This window comes from Clarias gariepinus, chromosome 4, assembly GCF_024256425.1.
Source record: "Clarias gariepinus isolate MV-2021 ecotype Netherlands chromosome 4, CGAR_prim_01v2, whole genome shotgun sequence".
Taxonomy (NCBI): domain Eukaryota; kingdom Metazoa; phylum Chordata; class Actinopteri; order Siluriformes; family Clariidae; genus Clarias; species Clarias gariepinus.
In genome coordinates this window covers 29821010-29836982 of record NC_071103.1, presented here as the reverse complement: position 1 = coordinate 29836982, position 15973 = coordinate 29821010, and the positions used below count along the sequence as shown (strand labels likewise).

At 37.6% G+C, this 15973-nt stretch overlaps 1 protein-coding gene across 1 annotated transcript in view; it reads left to right on the top strand.

Moving 5' to 3' along the window:
- Positions 1 to 3340: 3340 nt before the first annotated feature.
- Positions 3341 to 15973, top strand: part of lama1 (laminin, alpha 1) — a 43573-nt gene continuing 30940 nt past the window's right edge. Inside the window, exons 1-8 of the mRNA XM_053495435.1 lie at positions 3341 to 3460; positions 6644 to 6814; positions 6998 to 7110; positions 12701 to 12943; positions 13876 to 14055; positions 14413 to 14502; positions 15186 to 15303; positions 15732 to 15910. Of these exons, the coding sequence (XP_053351410.1) occupies positions 3400 to 3460; positions 6644 to 6814; positions 6998 to 7110; positions 12701 to 12943; positions 13876 to 14055; positions 14413 to 14502; positions 15186 to 15303; positions 15732 to 15910 (1155 nt within the window). The 5' untranslated portion in view covers positions 3341 to 3399. The remainder of the gene's footprint in view (positions 3461 to 6643; positions 6815 to 6997; positions 7111 to 12700; positions 12944 to 13875; positions 14056 to 14412; positions 14503 to 15185; positions 15304 to 15731; positions 15911 to 15973) is intronic.

Genomic DNA, 15973 nt, shown 5'->3' with positions numbered 1-15973 from the left:
AAAGTCACTAAACCTTCCACAAAAATAAAGCAACAGCTCACACAATGTAATGCCAACATTAATTAAATTCAAATTGAATCTTATTTGTATCATGGTTTAAACAATGGACATGGTCACAACCAGCTTTACAAATCAACGACACTGGAAAAAAGATATACCACTATGATATTATGGATTAAATCAAATTCAAATCAAATTCAAATTTTATTTGTCACATACACAGTCATACACAGTACGAAATGTAGTGAAATGCTTATACGACCGCCAGTGACCTTAAAAAGAGAATTAAAGCTTATAATAAGTAATAAATATGAATAAAAGAAATACGATAGAAAAATTAAATAAAAAAATAAAAATAAAATTGAACTAGGAAAAATAGAACTAAAAATAGAAATAGAAATAGAAATATGCTGTACGAAAATAGAAATATACTGTACAAATAGAAATATACTGTACAAGAACATTTAAGAAATTGTGAAATTTTTATATTTTGGAGAGAAAAATGGTGTGCAAATATGCATAGAAAAAAAGTGTCTTTGTGGAATGGTTATTAAAGTGTCTTTGTGCAATGGTCCAGAATGTAGACGTAAACGAATTGTGTGTGTGTGTGTGTGTGGTGTGTGTGTGTGTGTATATATATATATATATATATATATATATATATATATATATATATATATATATATATATATAGATAGATAGATAGATAGATAGATAGATAGATAGATAGATTATGGATTATATGCCCCTAAGAATGTACAAAGATTATACAAGAAATGTAGAATGTTGTCTGGTTATTATGTGTCAAGCAAAAAAAAAAATCCTTGGTGTCAAAAATCTACACAGCAGTACAGAGAGAGAGAGAGAGAGAGGGATGTTCCTCCACTAGGTGGTGGTAAAAGCAGCAAAATCAAGCTCACACATAGGATAAATCTCAGCTGGCTGCTCATTAGTGTCTCTTTTTCCCCCTCAGGTATGTAATGAGATCAGATTTCTACCCCTTGGACAGATCTATGGCACTATATAACAGTATTGTCAAGTGCATTTGCCCATCAAAACCTATCAAGCCCCAAGATGAAACTGGCTCTCATGAAGACCATCCCAGGAAAGCGAGACCAAAATCTACCTCTGCTGCAGAGAAGTTCATTTAGAGTTACCATCCTCAGAATTTACCACCTGACAACACCTCAGATTACAGCTGTTTATGAACACTTTACGAAACAGAAGTAGCAGACACATGTGACTATCAACTGTTCAAAGGAGATTATTTTTGTACATGAAAAATTTAAAGCATATATACTGTGTATATAGTTTTCATCAAGTATTTAAATGTTTAATTTTACTTACTAAAACCTTCACCAGATAAACATTTGTGTTCAAATGTTACATACATGACAGTTTTAGATCAGTTTAATTGTCTTAGATTATGTGGATCTCCAGCACTTACATAAACAATTAATTTGCTGCTCATTTAACACAGCTGTTCTAGAAGCTTAACCAACACCTTCTGACCCACTGGTGATTACTGCAGAGAGTTACATAATTAAAATCTTATGAACACCTTTTTGTTACAGAAGTCACCCATCCCCTGCATTGCACACTGAATAATACAGAGAAGTTACCTTCACTAACAAACTAATACACTGCCTCTGGATATGATGCATGCTGAATCATTCATACCCAAAGCATCATTCATACTCAAGTTATTGTTGCCACTGAACTGAACTACTGCTGTCCAGACAGAACCAAGGCTGAAATTACCATTAGTAATAGATGTAGCAGGAGTATTTGCGGCAGCATTAACAGTTGTAGTAGGAGCAATAGTACTCTAGTACTTGTAATAGTTTTGTGTAGAAGGATTAGGTACAGTTGTGGCCGTATAGAAGAAGGAATAGTGGCAGTAGATAGATAGATAGATGGATGGATAGATAGATAGATAGATAGATAGATAGATAGATAGATAGATAGATAGATAGATAGATAGATAGATAGATAGATAGATAGATAGATAGATAGATAACTTTATTCATTGCAGAGGGAAATGCACCTATCACAGGAGCTCATAGAGGAACATAAAATTACACTACCTAGGCCAAAATAGTTGCACACTCTAATATTTTTCTTGGCTGCCATTAGCTGTGATTATGACATGTGATGTGGTGGCTATTTCATGCGTGCATGTGTCATCTGTGCTAATGTGCAGATGTGATATCCCGGTCATTCAGTCTCCGTGATGGGTGCATCACATCATCACCTTCTCTTCTTGCCTTGATGAATCTATTATTCTTGGATAGTCAGTGGATAATGATTGTTTTGTAGACAATCTGGATGCAATTGTCTAAGACATTATTAATATTATGATAGCTAATTTTTTTGCCAAATACCTCCAGTCACTGAAATTCTTGGATAAAATTAACAGAAAGGTTAAAAATGTACTGTATATCTATGTACTAACATTGCCCCTTTGCTTCATTAATGTACTGGTTTAGTTTATTTTTTTTTATTATTATTATTAGTGGTGGTAGTAGTACTAGTAATTTCCTTCTATACAGTATTTAATTTAATGTTTAAATGAAGCATCATTTTCACCATTGTTGACTTTTATTACTTTATTTGCATTCCCTACCTTGCTTTTCACTGTTCCCTTCTGTCTAAAAAATTTAAATCAATGAAAAGAAAAAAATGCCAAATGTCAGGTGAATCGCGATGCAATTTGTGTCTGCACACAGCTTTGTATTGTGCTTAATTCTATCCAATGTGTGTAACCAATACACATAATTTGTGCCATTATTTATCTTTTGTAAACAAAAAAAAATCAGTAGAACGGGGTTTTTTTTTTTTTGGCTTATTTTAATTAAATTGAAATTCTGTCCTTAATTTAAATATGTTGACACATAAATATTTTTTTCAGTGAACTCAAACTCACTGTATATGTTTGATATCCATATTTATTTATTTGCAAAACACTGTTAGAGTGAGACATTCGTTAGAGAGTTGTGTTTTATTTTAACAGATTATAATTCGTATATTTGCAGCTGATCCTTGGGGGTATGTGTAAAAGACATTCTCCATCGTGGCTTTTCTGTCCAGCGCAAAGCTGATGGTTCGGATTGCGACTGGGGCAGTCCATTTTCTCAGGGGGCGGGGGGAGGGGTAAAAGGGGGGGGGGGCTTCCTACCGATTGGTACGTTCCACCCGGGGTATTTCGTAGCGGGACAGAATGAAGAGTTGAGACGAAAGTTGAATGAGAGAGAGAGAGAGAAAGAGTAGCAAGTAGATACTACAGACAGGCTGGATGTGAAAAGTTTGGTCGTTTACAGTGGAGAGAAACAGGGGAATAATCAGTAATCCAGTCGCGCGCCCGTGTGTGTGTGTGTGTGTGTGTGTGCGCGCGGAAAGATGAGGCTCGTCCTGGCGCTCGTGCTCCTGTGTGCATCCTCAGTGAACTGCCAGGAAAGAGGTGAGCTGGAACTAATCCTCCACTTTGGGGCTGTGCAATTTTCTCTTTCTGTGTATAATAGTGTAAATACATAAACATCCCCTGTATGCCATGAGATAATAGTGAATCATTTTTCATAAAATTATATAATTACTATATGTATTTATATCATATAGGTATACTCACAATAATCCAATATCCCTGTAATATAATCTTAAATTTTTTTGCATCAATATTTTGATGGAAAAACTCTAATAACATGCTTTTTTTAGTGGATCTCTTTATGGTCAGACACAAAACAGTTAAACTCAACATGCAGAGGTCAAATTTCCAAGACAGAAGCCCATATTACCATGGGATCACTAAAGCATTTGTTATTCTAATTCCATACAGTCTAGTCTTTGTAAGTGAAAAACAGTTACACGCTTTGTTTATGGGTTTAGACCCTACAAAAATAAAGTGCTTTTTACATATTTATTGATTTATTTGCTTATGCAATGCACTGTGATATGCATTCCAGTGATTTCAGAGTGAATTGTATCTATGTTGTAAAGATGAATTGTATATTTTTAACAAAGATTCTTAAAACTCAGCACTGTAATTAGAGCTCCAACAATAAGCTGTATCAATCATTTTTGACTCGTTGATGTGATTTCTTATTGGTTAACGAAGTTATCATTGTATTGGATTTATCAGCAGCACTTTAACGAAATAGTTTTTTTTTTGGTAAAGAGAAGGACTGAGGGATACCGTCCATTCCAGACAAATACCAGTAATCAGTGAGTGTGTCTGGTAAATGCTCAGTTCTTTGAAGGGGTTCTTGGTATGATAGACAGCACTTTCATCTAGAGCTTTTAAACCCCTTGTTTTCCCAAGTGCGTATATTCAAAATATTTCAAATCTATTGAAAACAGTGGAACTCTGTGAAAATGCTTAATAAAGGTAAATCCTAAAAGATTTTAAAGAATATTTTTAGGCAGTAGGTTATGTAAGAATGATTTCTATCTAGCATTTTGGATGTTGGATTTCAGTTTTGTGCTGGGTTTTAACTTTTCTTTTACAGTTTCCAGATGACCAGATTATTAGGGATGATATCACACTTATAAGTTCTGTCCTTGTTACTTACTAGTTTAATTTAGCTCAAGATGCGCTGATTAGGTGTGCTGCTTTATCTCTGTCTTTTGACTATCTTGCATCTTTATCTAAAGATCCCAGATCTTATCAAGTATTGCGCTGTTAAAAGAACCTTCATTTTTGCAGACAATGAACATTCCAAAGATGAGTGAAAACTCAATAGAATTAGGCAGCTTTAATCCGGGCCACTGGGGTGAGTTAACCTTTAGGAGACGCTTTGGTCTGGTGCAGTCAATCAGACAGATGCTGTTGTCCAAACACGGCAGAACACTGACGCCTGACCCTCATTTTCTCACAGAAGAGCGCTTGCTTGTACAGATTACAGAGCTTTTTGTCAGTCAGGCTGATCGATAGCTTGCAGTTCTTATAAAAGAGCAATGATGGTGTCCTCTCCTTGCGCATGTCATAAAAAAAGCAAACACAGCCTCACTTGTCCCGCTCTCTCAATTTAACACGGGGTTAGGGTTAATGGTGATAATGTGTGGGTAGAGGATCCTGCTGGACCAGGTGTTAAATAAACTGTAAATTGCTGCTCAGCTATAATGTGTTAGAATTCGAGGTTGAACAAATGGCTCAAATGCACCTGTGGAAAAGAGAGTTATGGTCACTTGATTAGTACTAAACTAAAATGTGATGGGGTTCTCAAAACATTTTAGTACGAACCTTGGCCTCACTTAATTATACTAGATTGCATGCAATTTGGGGAAGGTCTTTAACTTTTTTTCTTTTTTGTCCCCTTTTCTTTGGACATAACCCCTTAAGGCTCCTACTCATCATTTAGTTATATATCTTAACGCATATTATTCAGTAACTACTGTGAATTACTCAGTAACTATAGTTAAACTAATAGAAAACGCATACAGTCCCAAGTATACAATATAGAGCTGCAAAGATAGGGAAGGGTCTGTAATTTAACAGTATTATGGTCCACTTTGATTTTTCAGTGATAAGTATAAGATTTTAATATTAATACAGACTATTACATAAGGCATAACAATGAAAACACTTAACTCCAGCATGTTCACTCCAGGATCTGTAAAATACTTATACTCTAAAAAAGATGAACAGATAACTTGATCTAAACTGGCATTGCTGCAAATTAGGTTTGAAAAATAAACTAGTTCAGTTTCTCAGTTATCTAGCCATGGCATGCAAATTAGGGAAGCCGAAAGTACTCCTGCATAAAGAGTCCAGTCTTGTTGCTTAGTAAGCAGCAGGTAGATTTCTATAGATTGCTAACCAAAGGTCAAGCGCAAGCCATGGTCCTGTTTTTAAAGAACGGAAGGAAAAAGTCCGACTTGCTACATAAAGGTTGACTTTATCATGAAGCAATCTGTGTGAGGGGAAAATAGGGGAGAAATTTTTGGAAGATTTTTTGTTACTGAAAATATTCAGATCTTATTGCATAATGGAAAATGTCATATTTACTGCACTGTATTGACCTTAGGAGTATATACATCATTTCAACCAAACATTGTTGCATTTTATGTTTTATATTTAAATATTGTTAAAATATTTTTCCGCTTGACAGCATTTTAAAATGACACATTGCAACATTCTTGAGTAATCTGTTAAGCTGTATGGTATTTGCTTTTTTATATTGCTCTGAACACTGTAAAAACTTAAACATGCGTGACTTTCTGTGCATGTAGGTTCCCTCATACTTAAGGCTGTTGTCTGTACTCAGAGTAATAAGGGGTCAGGGCTGAAAAGGGGATGGGGGTTATCTCCAGACATTAAAAAGGCTGAGCTCACATGAATAGATGGCCGCTATTGTTAATTGTCCAAGACATAGTAATTTGGGCCATCAGTGGCTATGTGCAAATGCGTGGGTTGATACAGAGGGGGGTCACGCTTCAAAGACAGAGCTTGCAAAGAGGGGGAGGAGGGGGAGAGGATAAAATTGGCCATTTTAAGAAGAGTGCAGCCTGAAGTTTGGAGAAGACTGTTTCCACTTAGGAACTGTCACATTGATTTGCTAGTAATAATGTTTTATTGTATAGCATGGCTGTATCGTATGACAAGTCTGCTTGTAGGCTCTTAGTAAATTTTTCTTTTTTTTCCCCTTAGGTCTCTTTCCTGCTATTCTAAACTTGGCCAGCAATGCAGAAATCACCGCCAACGCCACATGTGGGGACCCTGTCCCTGAGATGTACTGTAAGCTAGTGGAGCATGTCCCGGGCAGACGCATTCGAAACCCACAGTGCAGGGTTTGTGATGCTAACAGCACAAACTCCAAAGGTTAGCCAATATGGTGTAAACTTTACTGTCATAATGCTTTATTGTCAGAGTCACAGACGAATGTATTATTTTATTATACCTTATTTATTTAAGAATATTCTATATTCCCAAGTGTTCAGTTGTGTAATAAGCCTAAAATCATGAGAAATAACAATTCTTTGATCAATCCTCACATCCTAACAGAACAACACCCTATCACCTACGCTATCGATGGCACCAATCAATGGTGGCAGAGTCCCAGCATCAAGAACGGCAGACAGTTTCACTGGGTCACCATCACGCTGGATCTACGACAGGTAGGGCAATGATCACAACATGGCAAAGTTTGTTTGAAGACATAAAAAAAAAAGTGTTGTTATTAATATTTCATTCAGGATCTTAAGTATAAATCATCCAGGTCTTTCTTTGTAGAAACCTTTTTGCTCTGCAGGTGCTGTAACCTTTTACCATGAGTGTTGTATCATCCTCTGTGGGCATGTCCTCCCCTGCTCCACCAATCTGTCAGCAGCAGTGGGAGCCCAGAGGGCTTTTGTTGAAATCAAACCCCAGAACAGGAAATGCCCTGTACCTCCTCCTCCTCCTCCTCCTCTGTCTCCTCCTCAGTTAAACGACCAGACTTTCATCAGCTGTGCCAGGTCTCCTAGCTTACTTTACAGTCATTAGTACACCTGCTACTGAAGCCCTGCAGATTTACAGGCATGTCCTGGATCTAGTTCCTCAGCCCACACAGAGAAATCACCTTAAATCTCCCACAGTCAGTTAGATTGAGTGTGCTTGACACTTAAAGCTGTAACACATCTTTATGTAATTAAACATTTGATCTGTTACAGGATTCAAAACCTTTGTTTGGTTCAAGGCCAGGTGAAGGTTTGCCAAAAACAATATAACTATGTCCTAAGGAGCTGTTAGGGTTTGTTCAATTTCTCTTTCCTGTACTGTACTTTGCTTCTAGCGTCCAGTTCAAGATTAATATTGTGCTGATGCAGTCACATCATTGTTGCAAGAAATTTCTCAGAAACTATTTATGTTTAACTGTATAGTGATGACACTGCGTCATCCATGTACAGTGGAACCTTGGATTACGAGCACAATTCATTCCGGAAGCGGGCTCGTATTTCAAAACACAAGAATTTTCCTAAAATTTAAATTATTCGTTCCACAGCCTCAAAAAATAAACACATAAAAATAATTAACACAAAATATAAAGGAAAAATAAAACAAATTAACCTGCACTTTACCTTTAAAAAAGATGTGTGTGTGTCTGTGAAACAAAAGTAGGAGTCTGTGTGTGTGTGTGTGTAAGACACGAAGAGCAGGCTGATACAGAGAGAGAAAATGGATCTTTAACCTCTCTTATGAGACTTGCTTTTGCTTTACACGCGCGCTGTACACACACGCATACAGACACAAAATAAAATATGCTTTACGCACACACACACACGTGGTCACAGTGTTATAGTGAACTGTACACATGTTCACGGATAATGATTATACCCAGCAGGGGAGACTATTACCCACAATTCTGCAGCGCAAGAGAGAAAAACCATTGGCTTAATTGTGATCACGTGATGTTCTGCGTCAAAACAAGAAGCGCATGCGTGTGATACATGAAACTTTGTACTCGTAAACCAAGACTTAAGAACTTAAGTTCGTTTTTCACATCAAAATTTCTTTAAAATCTTTGCTCGTCTTGCGGAACCCTCGCAAACTTGTTACTCACAAACCAAGATTTCACCTGTGCTTTAGCACGTATACAGTGATTAATGTCCTTAGTTTGATTAATGTTTAAAACATTCTTCTTCAAGTCATAGCACCTTATACAGAGAATGAATCTCAGTCTGGGATTAATATCACCCAGTGCTCCTATGAATGATGTCAACTGGATTAAATGTATAAATTTCAGTTGATCACGATTTTATAAATATTTCAATTTAACATTATTATTATCATTATTATTATTATTAGTGGTAGTATTATAATTTTATTATAATATAATTTAATCAAAATTCTAAACAAACTTGAAAAATACCTTTCCACACTGGTACCACACTGCCTGACATTGCGTGAACAGTTTTAAATGTGACACCTATAGGATTTTAATTGAATTGCAACATTTTACAACGTCAAAAGCAAACAAATATAAAGTTAAAAAGATTCAGTATCATGATACACGAATTACCACACAAAAGAATCCTGACACATCACTAAATCATCACAAAAAATTTTTTCTCCCATCTCTAATGTATCTTGCTCTCAGCACATGGCAAGAATACAGATGTTTGTGTATATGGCAGGTTTCTTAAATGCATTATTGGCATAAATAGAGCAGGTAAAGAGAAACTAATGCATGAAACAGTAAGGCAAAGATTAGTCCTTATTAGTTTATTACTAACTCTTTTATAACGTGTGAGACACAAATGATCAGGTACAAAGCTTGCTCTGTAGTTTGGTCCTTTAAGTTCTCCTGTTTAATCCCACATTCCAAAAACATTCTGGTATATGAATTGGCTGTGCCATTAGATGTGAATGTGTCCGCATGGTACCCTGGCAATGGACACCCTGTATTCATGGTGTATTTAGAATAGACTCTGTATCTCCTATAAGTGACCTTGACCAGTCTTGAAGGGTTCCTAAGGAAGAATAAGCATTCAGTAGGTATAGATTTGATCAGACCATTATCACAATTTTTACACAAAGTAAAATTGTAGTAGAGTACTTGGAAAATGAGCAATAGCACAAAGGTAATGGAAAACTATCACAGACAGGATAAGCATCAGTAACACTTATGTCATACATATGCAGTTACACTTGTGCAGTTGTGTGTCATGTAACCATTATATGTTTTTGACTTGTATAAGTTTATTTAGATGTTTTGTATTTGAGGTAGTACTGTGCTAAGTTGGTTACGAAACAAGTATTTGATTAGATGACTGTACATCGTTATCAGAATTTGTAGGTGTTCGTAATATGGAAAATGCCTCTTTGAATATGCTGAGCTACTCAATCCAATGAGATGGAATAATTCGTAGTGGCACGTGTGAAATTCACTGCTTAATCCGATTCTGTAGCTGTGATTGTAGGGTTATAACATTGATAAAATGTATTTGATTAGCATAATAGGGACTACTGGTGATGTCATTAGTCACTAATGCAGATATACTGTATGTATGGGTTATTCACTAAGTGCATCCTACATATAAAGCAAATCTGGACAATCTATTTATGTGCACTCACAGACACACATATGCAAACAATAGAAAGCTGTGTAAATTTAGCTTTGGCTACATAGTTCCAGACTAGAATGTGTTAAAGTCTCTGTCCTACCACATAAAGAGAGGCTCATTTAGCCAGAAGCACTTCCCTAGTCTGGACTAAAGATGAGTCAGGCTTTTGTCTGAGAGAGTTGTGGAAAGAGGGGGAAGGGAGCGTGAGAGGGGTGGACATAATACAGGCCAGGACAAAGCAGGCCAGCGTCACAGAGGCCAGTCCGAGACCCCAGGGGCCTGGGGGGCATTCACGGAGGATTAGCTGATGGTACCTGCATGAGAAACAAAAGGCTCCCAGCACCTGGGCTGTGTGAATTTCTTATTAGTCAGCTTGAGCATAACACAGATTCTAACCAGACGCTGAAATAATAATTTTTTTCGCCATTGTTTCTCCTGATTTAAATGGTTTTCAGATTTATGCAAGGTATAATAAATGTAATGTGCATTGATCACTAAGTAATGTGACATATCTAGAGCTAGTAGTATATATATATAATATATAAGAGCTATAGTATAAGGGGATATACTATATATATGTTTGCCACAGTCATCTGGAAGCAGTATCATCATAATTATTGTCATCGTATAATCATTGTCCGAGCCCTTTCACAGTTTTATCTCTATTTACACAACCATACATACACTTCCTTGCTTCTTCTAGATATTTATGTGCTTGTAATGTGATGGAACTCGCCAGAACCCTAGCTGACACTGTGCTTGTTATCACCTCTGTGAGGCGTGTAACATGTTTACAGCTTTAGAAGCACCAGCCTTGTTTCAGAGGATGTAAGGAGCAAGCTGTTAGAGTTAGTGTGAGGACCAACACAGCTGGCTCAGCGTCTCCAAAAGATGTTTGGACAGCCGAGAGCATGTCTTTGCAGGTGACCGGTGTCACATGTGAGCTGCCTGGGGGGCCAAACAGGATGAGAGACCCCCCAAACGGCTTCGTCTTCTGTTTTGTTTGCTTTGGTGATGTTAATTGGATCAAGACTTTTGTGTCCCTGCCTGAGGAATTCTACCGCAAGCAAGAGCAGATGAGTGAAGTCATTTATCGCATCTTTCTTTGATAGGAAAGTGTTTGCTTTGTGGTTTTTCAGTGTCTGTGAGTGCAGCATGCTGTGTCTGCAGCTTTGATAAGATAAACACATGGTCCGAATGTGAAGCTTCTAGTGCTTAATGTTCTTCTTTAATCTGGTACGTTACATTTTCAGGGTTTTTATTTTGGAAGAGAAGTGAGTATCCTTGAAACTGTCCTAATGCTTTAGTCAAAATGATTTAGTGCTGAAGGCTAGGTGGCATTTTTAATCGCATCAGTGGAAGTGCTCCCACAGATGATGTACAGCTGTAGTGTTATATACGTTATGATTCTTACATATTGTGTTTTCCTTTTAACTTTAAATCTGCCTGATTTAAGCTTTGAAACTTTGTGACTCACAACGGCTCTATCTGACTTCCCGTTGCAATCCTCAACACGTTATTTTTCCACAGGAACCATCCATACGCAACATGTGATTACCATATGCTTATCAAAGACTTGCGAGGTCGTTGGTTTGAAAATCATTAAAACACCTCCCTATAATAGTACTTAACACATTCCTTTAATTTCTGCTTCTCTCTTGTCACGAGAGAGCTTTGGAATCCCTGTGGGTTCAGATGTGCATTTTAAATGCCCCCTTTTTCACACGGTTATTACAAATCCCTGCTCTATTTCTTTCCCGTCACACCACTATTGACTTGGCTGAAGCTGTTAACATGTTTGTTTGTCTTATCACCTTGACATTGCTTTGCTCCAAGCAAGCATGGGGCTTCAGGATCTCTGGGGTATCAAAGCAAAAGCCAAATGGGGAAAAGGATGAAACAGTCAGGACGAGAACTTTGAAGCCTGTGTTTTTGTATCAATTATCGAGCTTGTGTCATCCATGCACAGTTTGAGCGCTGTTTTAGATGTTCCTCGGCTCATTATAGGGGCTGGGATTTCTGCATACCTCAGGGTTGTGAAAACACACATGCAATCTCCGTCATATGTTTGTAGGGTTTTTTTTAGTGTGTTGTGGCTTTCCAAGCAGGCCAATGTGGGAAGACTGTGTAGACAAATGAGAACTGCAAGGTTTGGGAAAACTTGGGGTCTGTCTGGATTTTGAGGAGGAGCAGGAGGAGGAGGGGGTTCTCATGAAAGAGTTTTATTTTTCAAAGAGCCTGTCTCAACTTGCTCTGCATGGGAGCCTATAGAGACATGCTGGACGAGAACAAGAAGGACAGGGGACAGAATACAGAGAATGACAGAAATGATATGCCTTTGTCTGTTTAGCAGAATTAACAAAAGAGACACTGCAAGACAGAATACAGAAAGAGAGAGAGCTGTAGAACCGAGGTAATGTATGTCTACCAAAGGAATAGAAATGGCAGGCAGATGAGCGTATCCATAAATCAAATCTGAAAGAAAATTTCCCTTGGAAGAAGAGACCGTAGAAAGCTCATGAAAGTGTAATATTCTCAGCTTACTCAGGCACAAAGCACAATACACACATATTTCACTTTTTGTTTTTTTGTGTGTGTATTTGAGAAATAAACATTATTCCTAAATCCTAGTGACTGAACCTGGTTTTTGCTGTCCTACCAGGTCTTCCGGGTCGCTTATATCATCATCAAGGCAGCGAACTCACCTCGGCCTGGGAACTGGATCCTGGAGAGGTCTTTGGATGGCGTCACATACACACCCTGGCAGTACTATGCCATGAGTGATACAGAGTGTCTGACCCGTTACAATGTCACCCCCCGTATTGGGCCTCCCACCTACAAGAGAGATGATGAGGTCATCTGCACCTCCTACTACTCCCGACTGGTGCCTCTGGAACATGGAGAGGTGAGCAGCTTACCTAGTTTTGCTTCATGTTTATATATTTATATGCAAGACGGTGCTTACTCTAATATACCAAAAAAAATACCATCTTACCATATTTCAGTTGAATAGGGTTTATAAGCATGGTTAATTATTTGTCTAATTTTGTGAATGCCAGTGAGGTTCAGGGGGTCAGGAGGTCCACACAGTGAGAGCTAATCTGGCCATAGTCCAACCTAAAGGATCCAACTGGGCTGTGGAACAATAAACAGTCCCATAGCTAGCCCTGTATTCTGCTTATACGCTGCATATTTCTGTGATAGGATGTAAATCTGCTTACATTGCTTAGATAAATATTGATGCTTTTATTTAGTCTAGAATTATAAACTTGTTACTTACACCAGAATCAGTAGCATCACTGTAAAAACTGGAATGATCTCTTATATAATTCCAGTTAGTGTTGCAGAAACATCTGGATTCTGCAGTGTGAAAACCAATACTGTCATTTGCTCATTTGTGTCATTTTATAGGGGGCAAAAATTATATTGTGAGAATGTAATATGTACCGTACATACTAAAATTTTATCAAAGTTAAGCATACAGTCTTATGCAAAAGTTTGAGCACCCCTTAATAAATAACAGAATTCAGTGATTTTTTTAATTGAAAAGATGTTAACACAGTCACTCTTGGAAATAGAATAATATGCAAACATTGATAGTTACTTCTCATGCCATAAATTGAACAAAAATCACCAAAATTTGTTATTTATCAAGGAGTGCCCAAACTTTTGCATAAGACTGTACATACTATGGGTATACAGTACATACAGAAACTGCTTCAGTTTTAAAATACAGTGGAACTGCCTCTTGATTATTTCTGTGAATTGTCTTTCATGTTTGTTTATTATCATGTTTGTGTACTGGTTTAACATGACTGTTGTTCTTCATCTCCCCAGATCCACACGTCTCTGATAAACGGTCGTCCGGGTGCTGATGATCTGTCTCCCGAGCTGCTGGAGTTCACCTCGGCTCGCTTTATTCGCCTGCGTCTGCAACGCATCCGCACACTCAACGCCGACCTCATGACCCTGAGTTATCGTGACCCCAAAGATGTAGACCCCATTGTCACCCGCCGGGTAGGACTCAGCTTTCTCTTTTAATGAGGGGGAAAGGAATGTGGCAATGCTGGACATATGTAAAAGCTGAATTTAGAGAGAAAATATTTACTTTAAAATGTGATATAAGAGTATATGTTTATTGCTTACTCATGCAGAATTAATTTGTGTTAGAACATAGGATTTTTTCATCATTGTTAGTGGACAATATGTGAGTCTTATTGCATGGAAAACTGATTATCTATAATATATATTTATATTGATATATATCAGGGCTAAGTCTAAGACATGCATTAAGAAATATTTTTCTCTTTGGTTAACCAATCAGTGGCAAACTCTGTGTTTGGTTATATAATTTTTCCTCTTTCCTGTTTTTAGTATTACTATTCAATCAAGGACATTTCAGTAGGCGGGATGTGTATCTGCTATGGTCACGCCCAGAGCTGTCCCTGGGACCCTGATACCAAGGTAACCGGACACATTCTTCAGTTATCAGCCAGTAATCTGTCAATCAAATATAATTACAAGGGAAATATAATAACTGCATGTTCACTGCAAAGCATGTTGTCCCCACCAGCAGATTTACTGTCTCTAACAACATTTTATTCTATTGTCTGAAATTCCGTTCAGCTTTAAATCGAATTATAACATTATAATAGAGAAAACAGCAGAAATTCCACTTTTTTTTTTTGAAAGTTGTAGTATATTTAGTACGAAAATATGCAAAAATTATGATAATGAGGACCTGTATAATAAAATAAAAAATTTGATTTCTCTAAAGCTTTTCCACCCCTGCAGTTAGGAGCGAATGATGTGATCGAGTCTGTGTTAAATGAATCTTGTTGCCTCATTAACAGTGAAAATCACGTTAACAAGAGGCTGAGAAAGCAAGCAGTAATCCCTTGTCTCATCAGTGGGGTTCTTAAGAAACATACACACACACACACACACACACACACACATAGCGTTAAGTGGGTGCTGGTTGAGTTTCAGTCTAGGAATGTGTTTTGTGTGTGTGAATTTGATTGGCAGTCAAGAGCATTTCCTTTTGGTGCTCATTTCCCCTGCCCTCTCTTTTGTGAACACAGAGTCTTGTGATTGTGTGTGTGTGTTTGTGTGTAACTTCTTCTCTCTCTCTCTCTCTCTCCCAGAAACTGCAATGTGTGTGTGAGCACAACACTTGTGGGGAAAGCTGTAATGAGTGTTGTCCCGGCTACCACCAAGAACTGTGGCAACCAGGGACCATCTCTGAAGGCAACACATGCGAGAGTAAGAAAGAGACACACACGGGACACTCTAGTGCCACTTGGACAACGAGTACAAAAATATGGCGTGTTTGGCGTGCTGGGAGAATATATGGATATGCATTCTGCTCAGTACAGAAAAAAAGTCTTTTGAATCAAAAGAATATTAGTATATAGCAAAAAATGTCATAATAATAAAAAAGTTTTTCCCAGCCTGTGCACATACTGCTGTATATTGGAGTCGAAAATATTTTTGTAACATTGCATTGGCTGTTATGTCAGTTTATTATAGCTCTGCTATTATAGTTTAAATTTCTATCACATCATAACTTCTGTTACAATCTGTGCATGCACGATGAATAATTTTAGTACAATAAGTATATATTTGTTCCATAACTGCTAAAAAAACAAACAATTGTGGGTTTTTTCCCCTCTCCCTTAATATCACTTCAGAATGCAACTGTCACGGCAAAGCAGAGGACTGTTATTACAACCAGACGGTGGCCGATCTGAAGATGAGCATAAACACACGTGGCCAGTTTGTTGGAGGTGGAGTGTGTATCAACTGCACACAAAACACTGCAGGAGTGAACTGTGAAACCTGTGCTGATGGTTACTACAGACCACACAAGGTAAAGAGCCCCTGTTTATCTGTATATGTGTGTGGCCAAGCACACCCCCGTGTCACTCTTTCA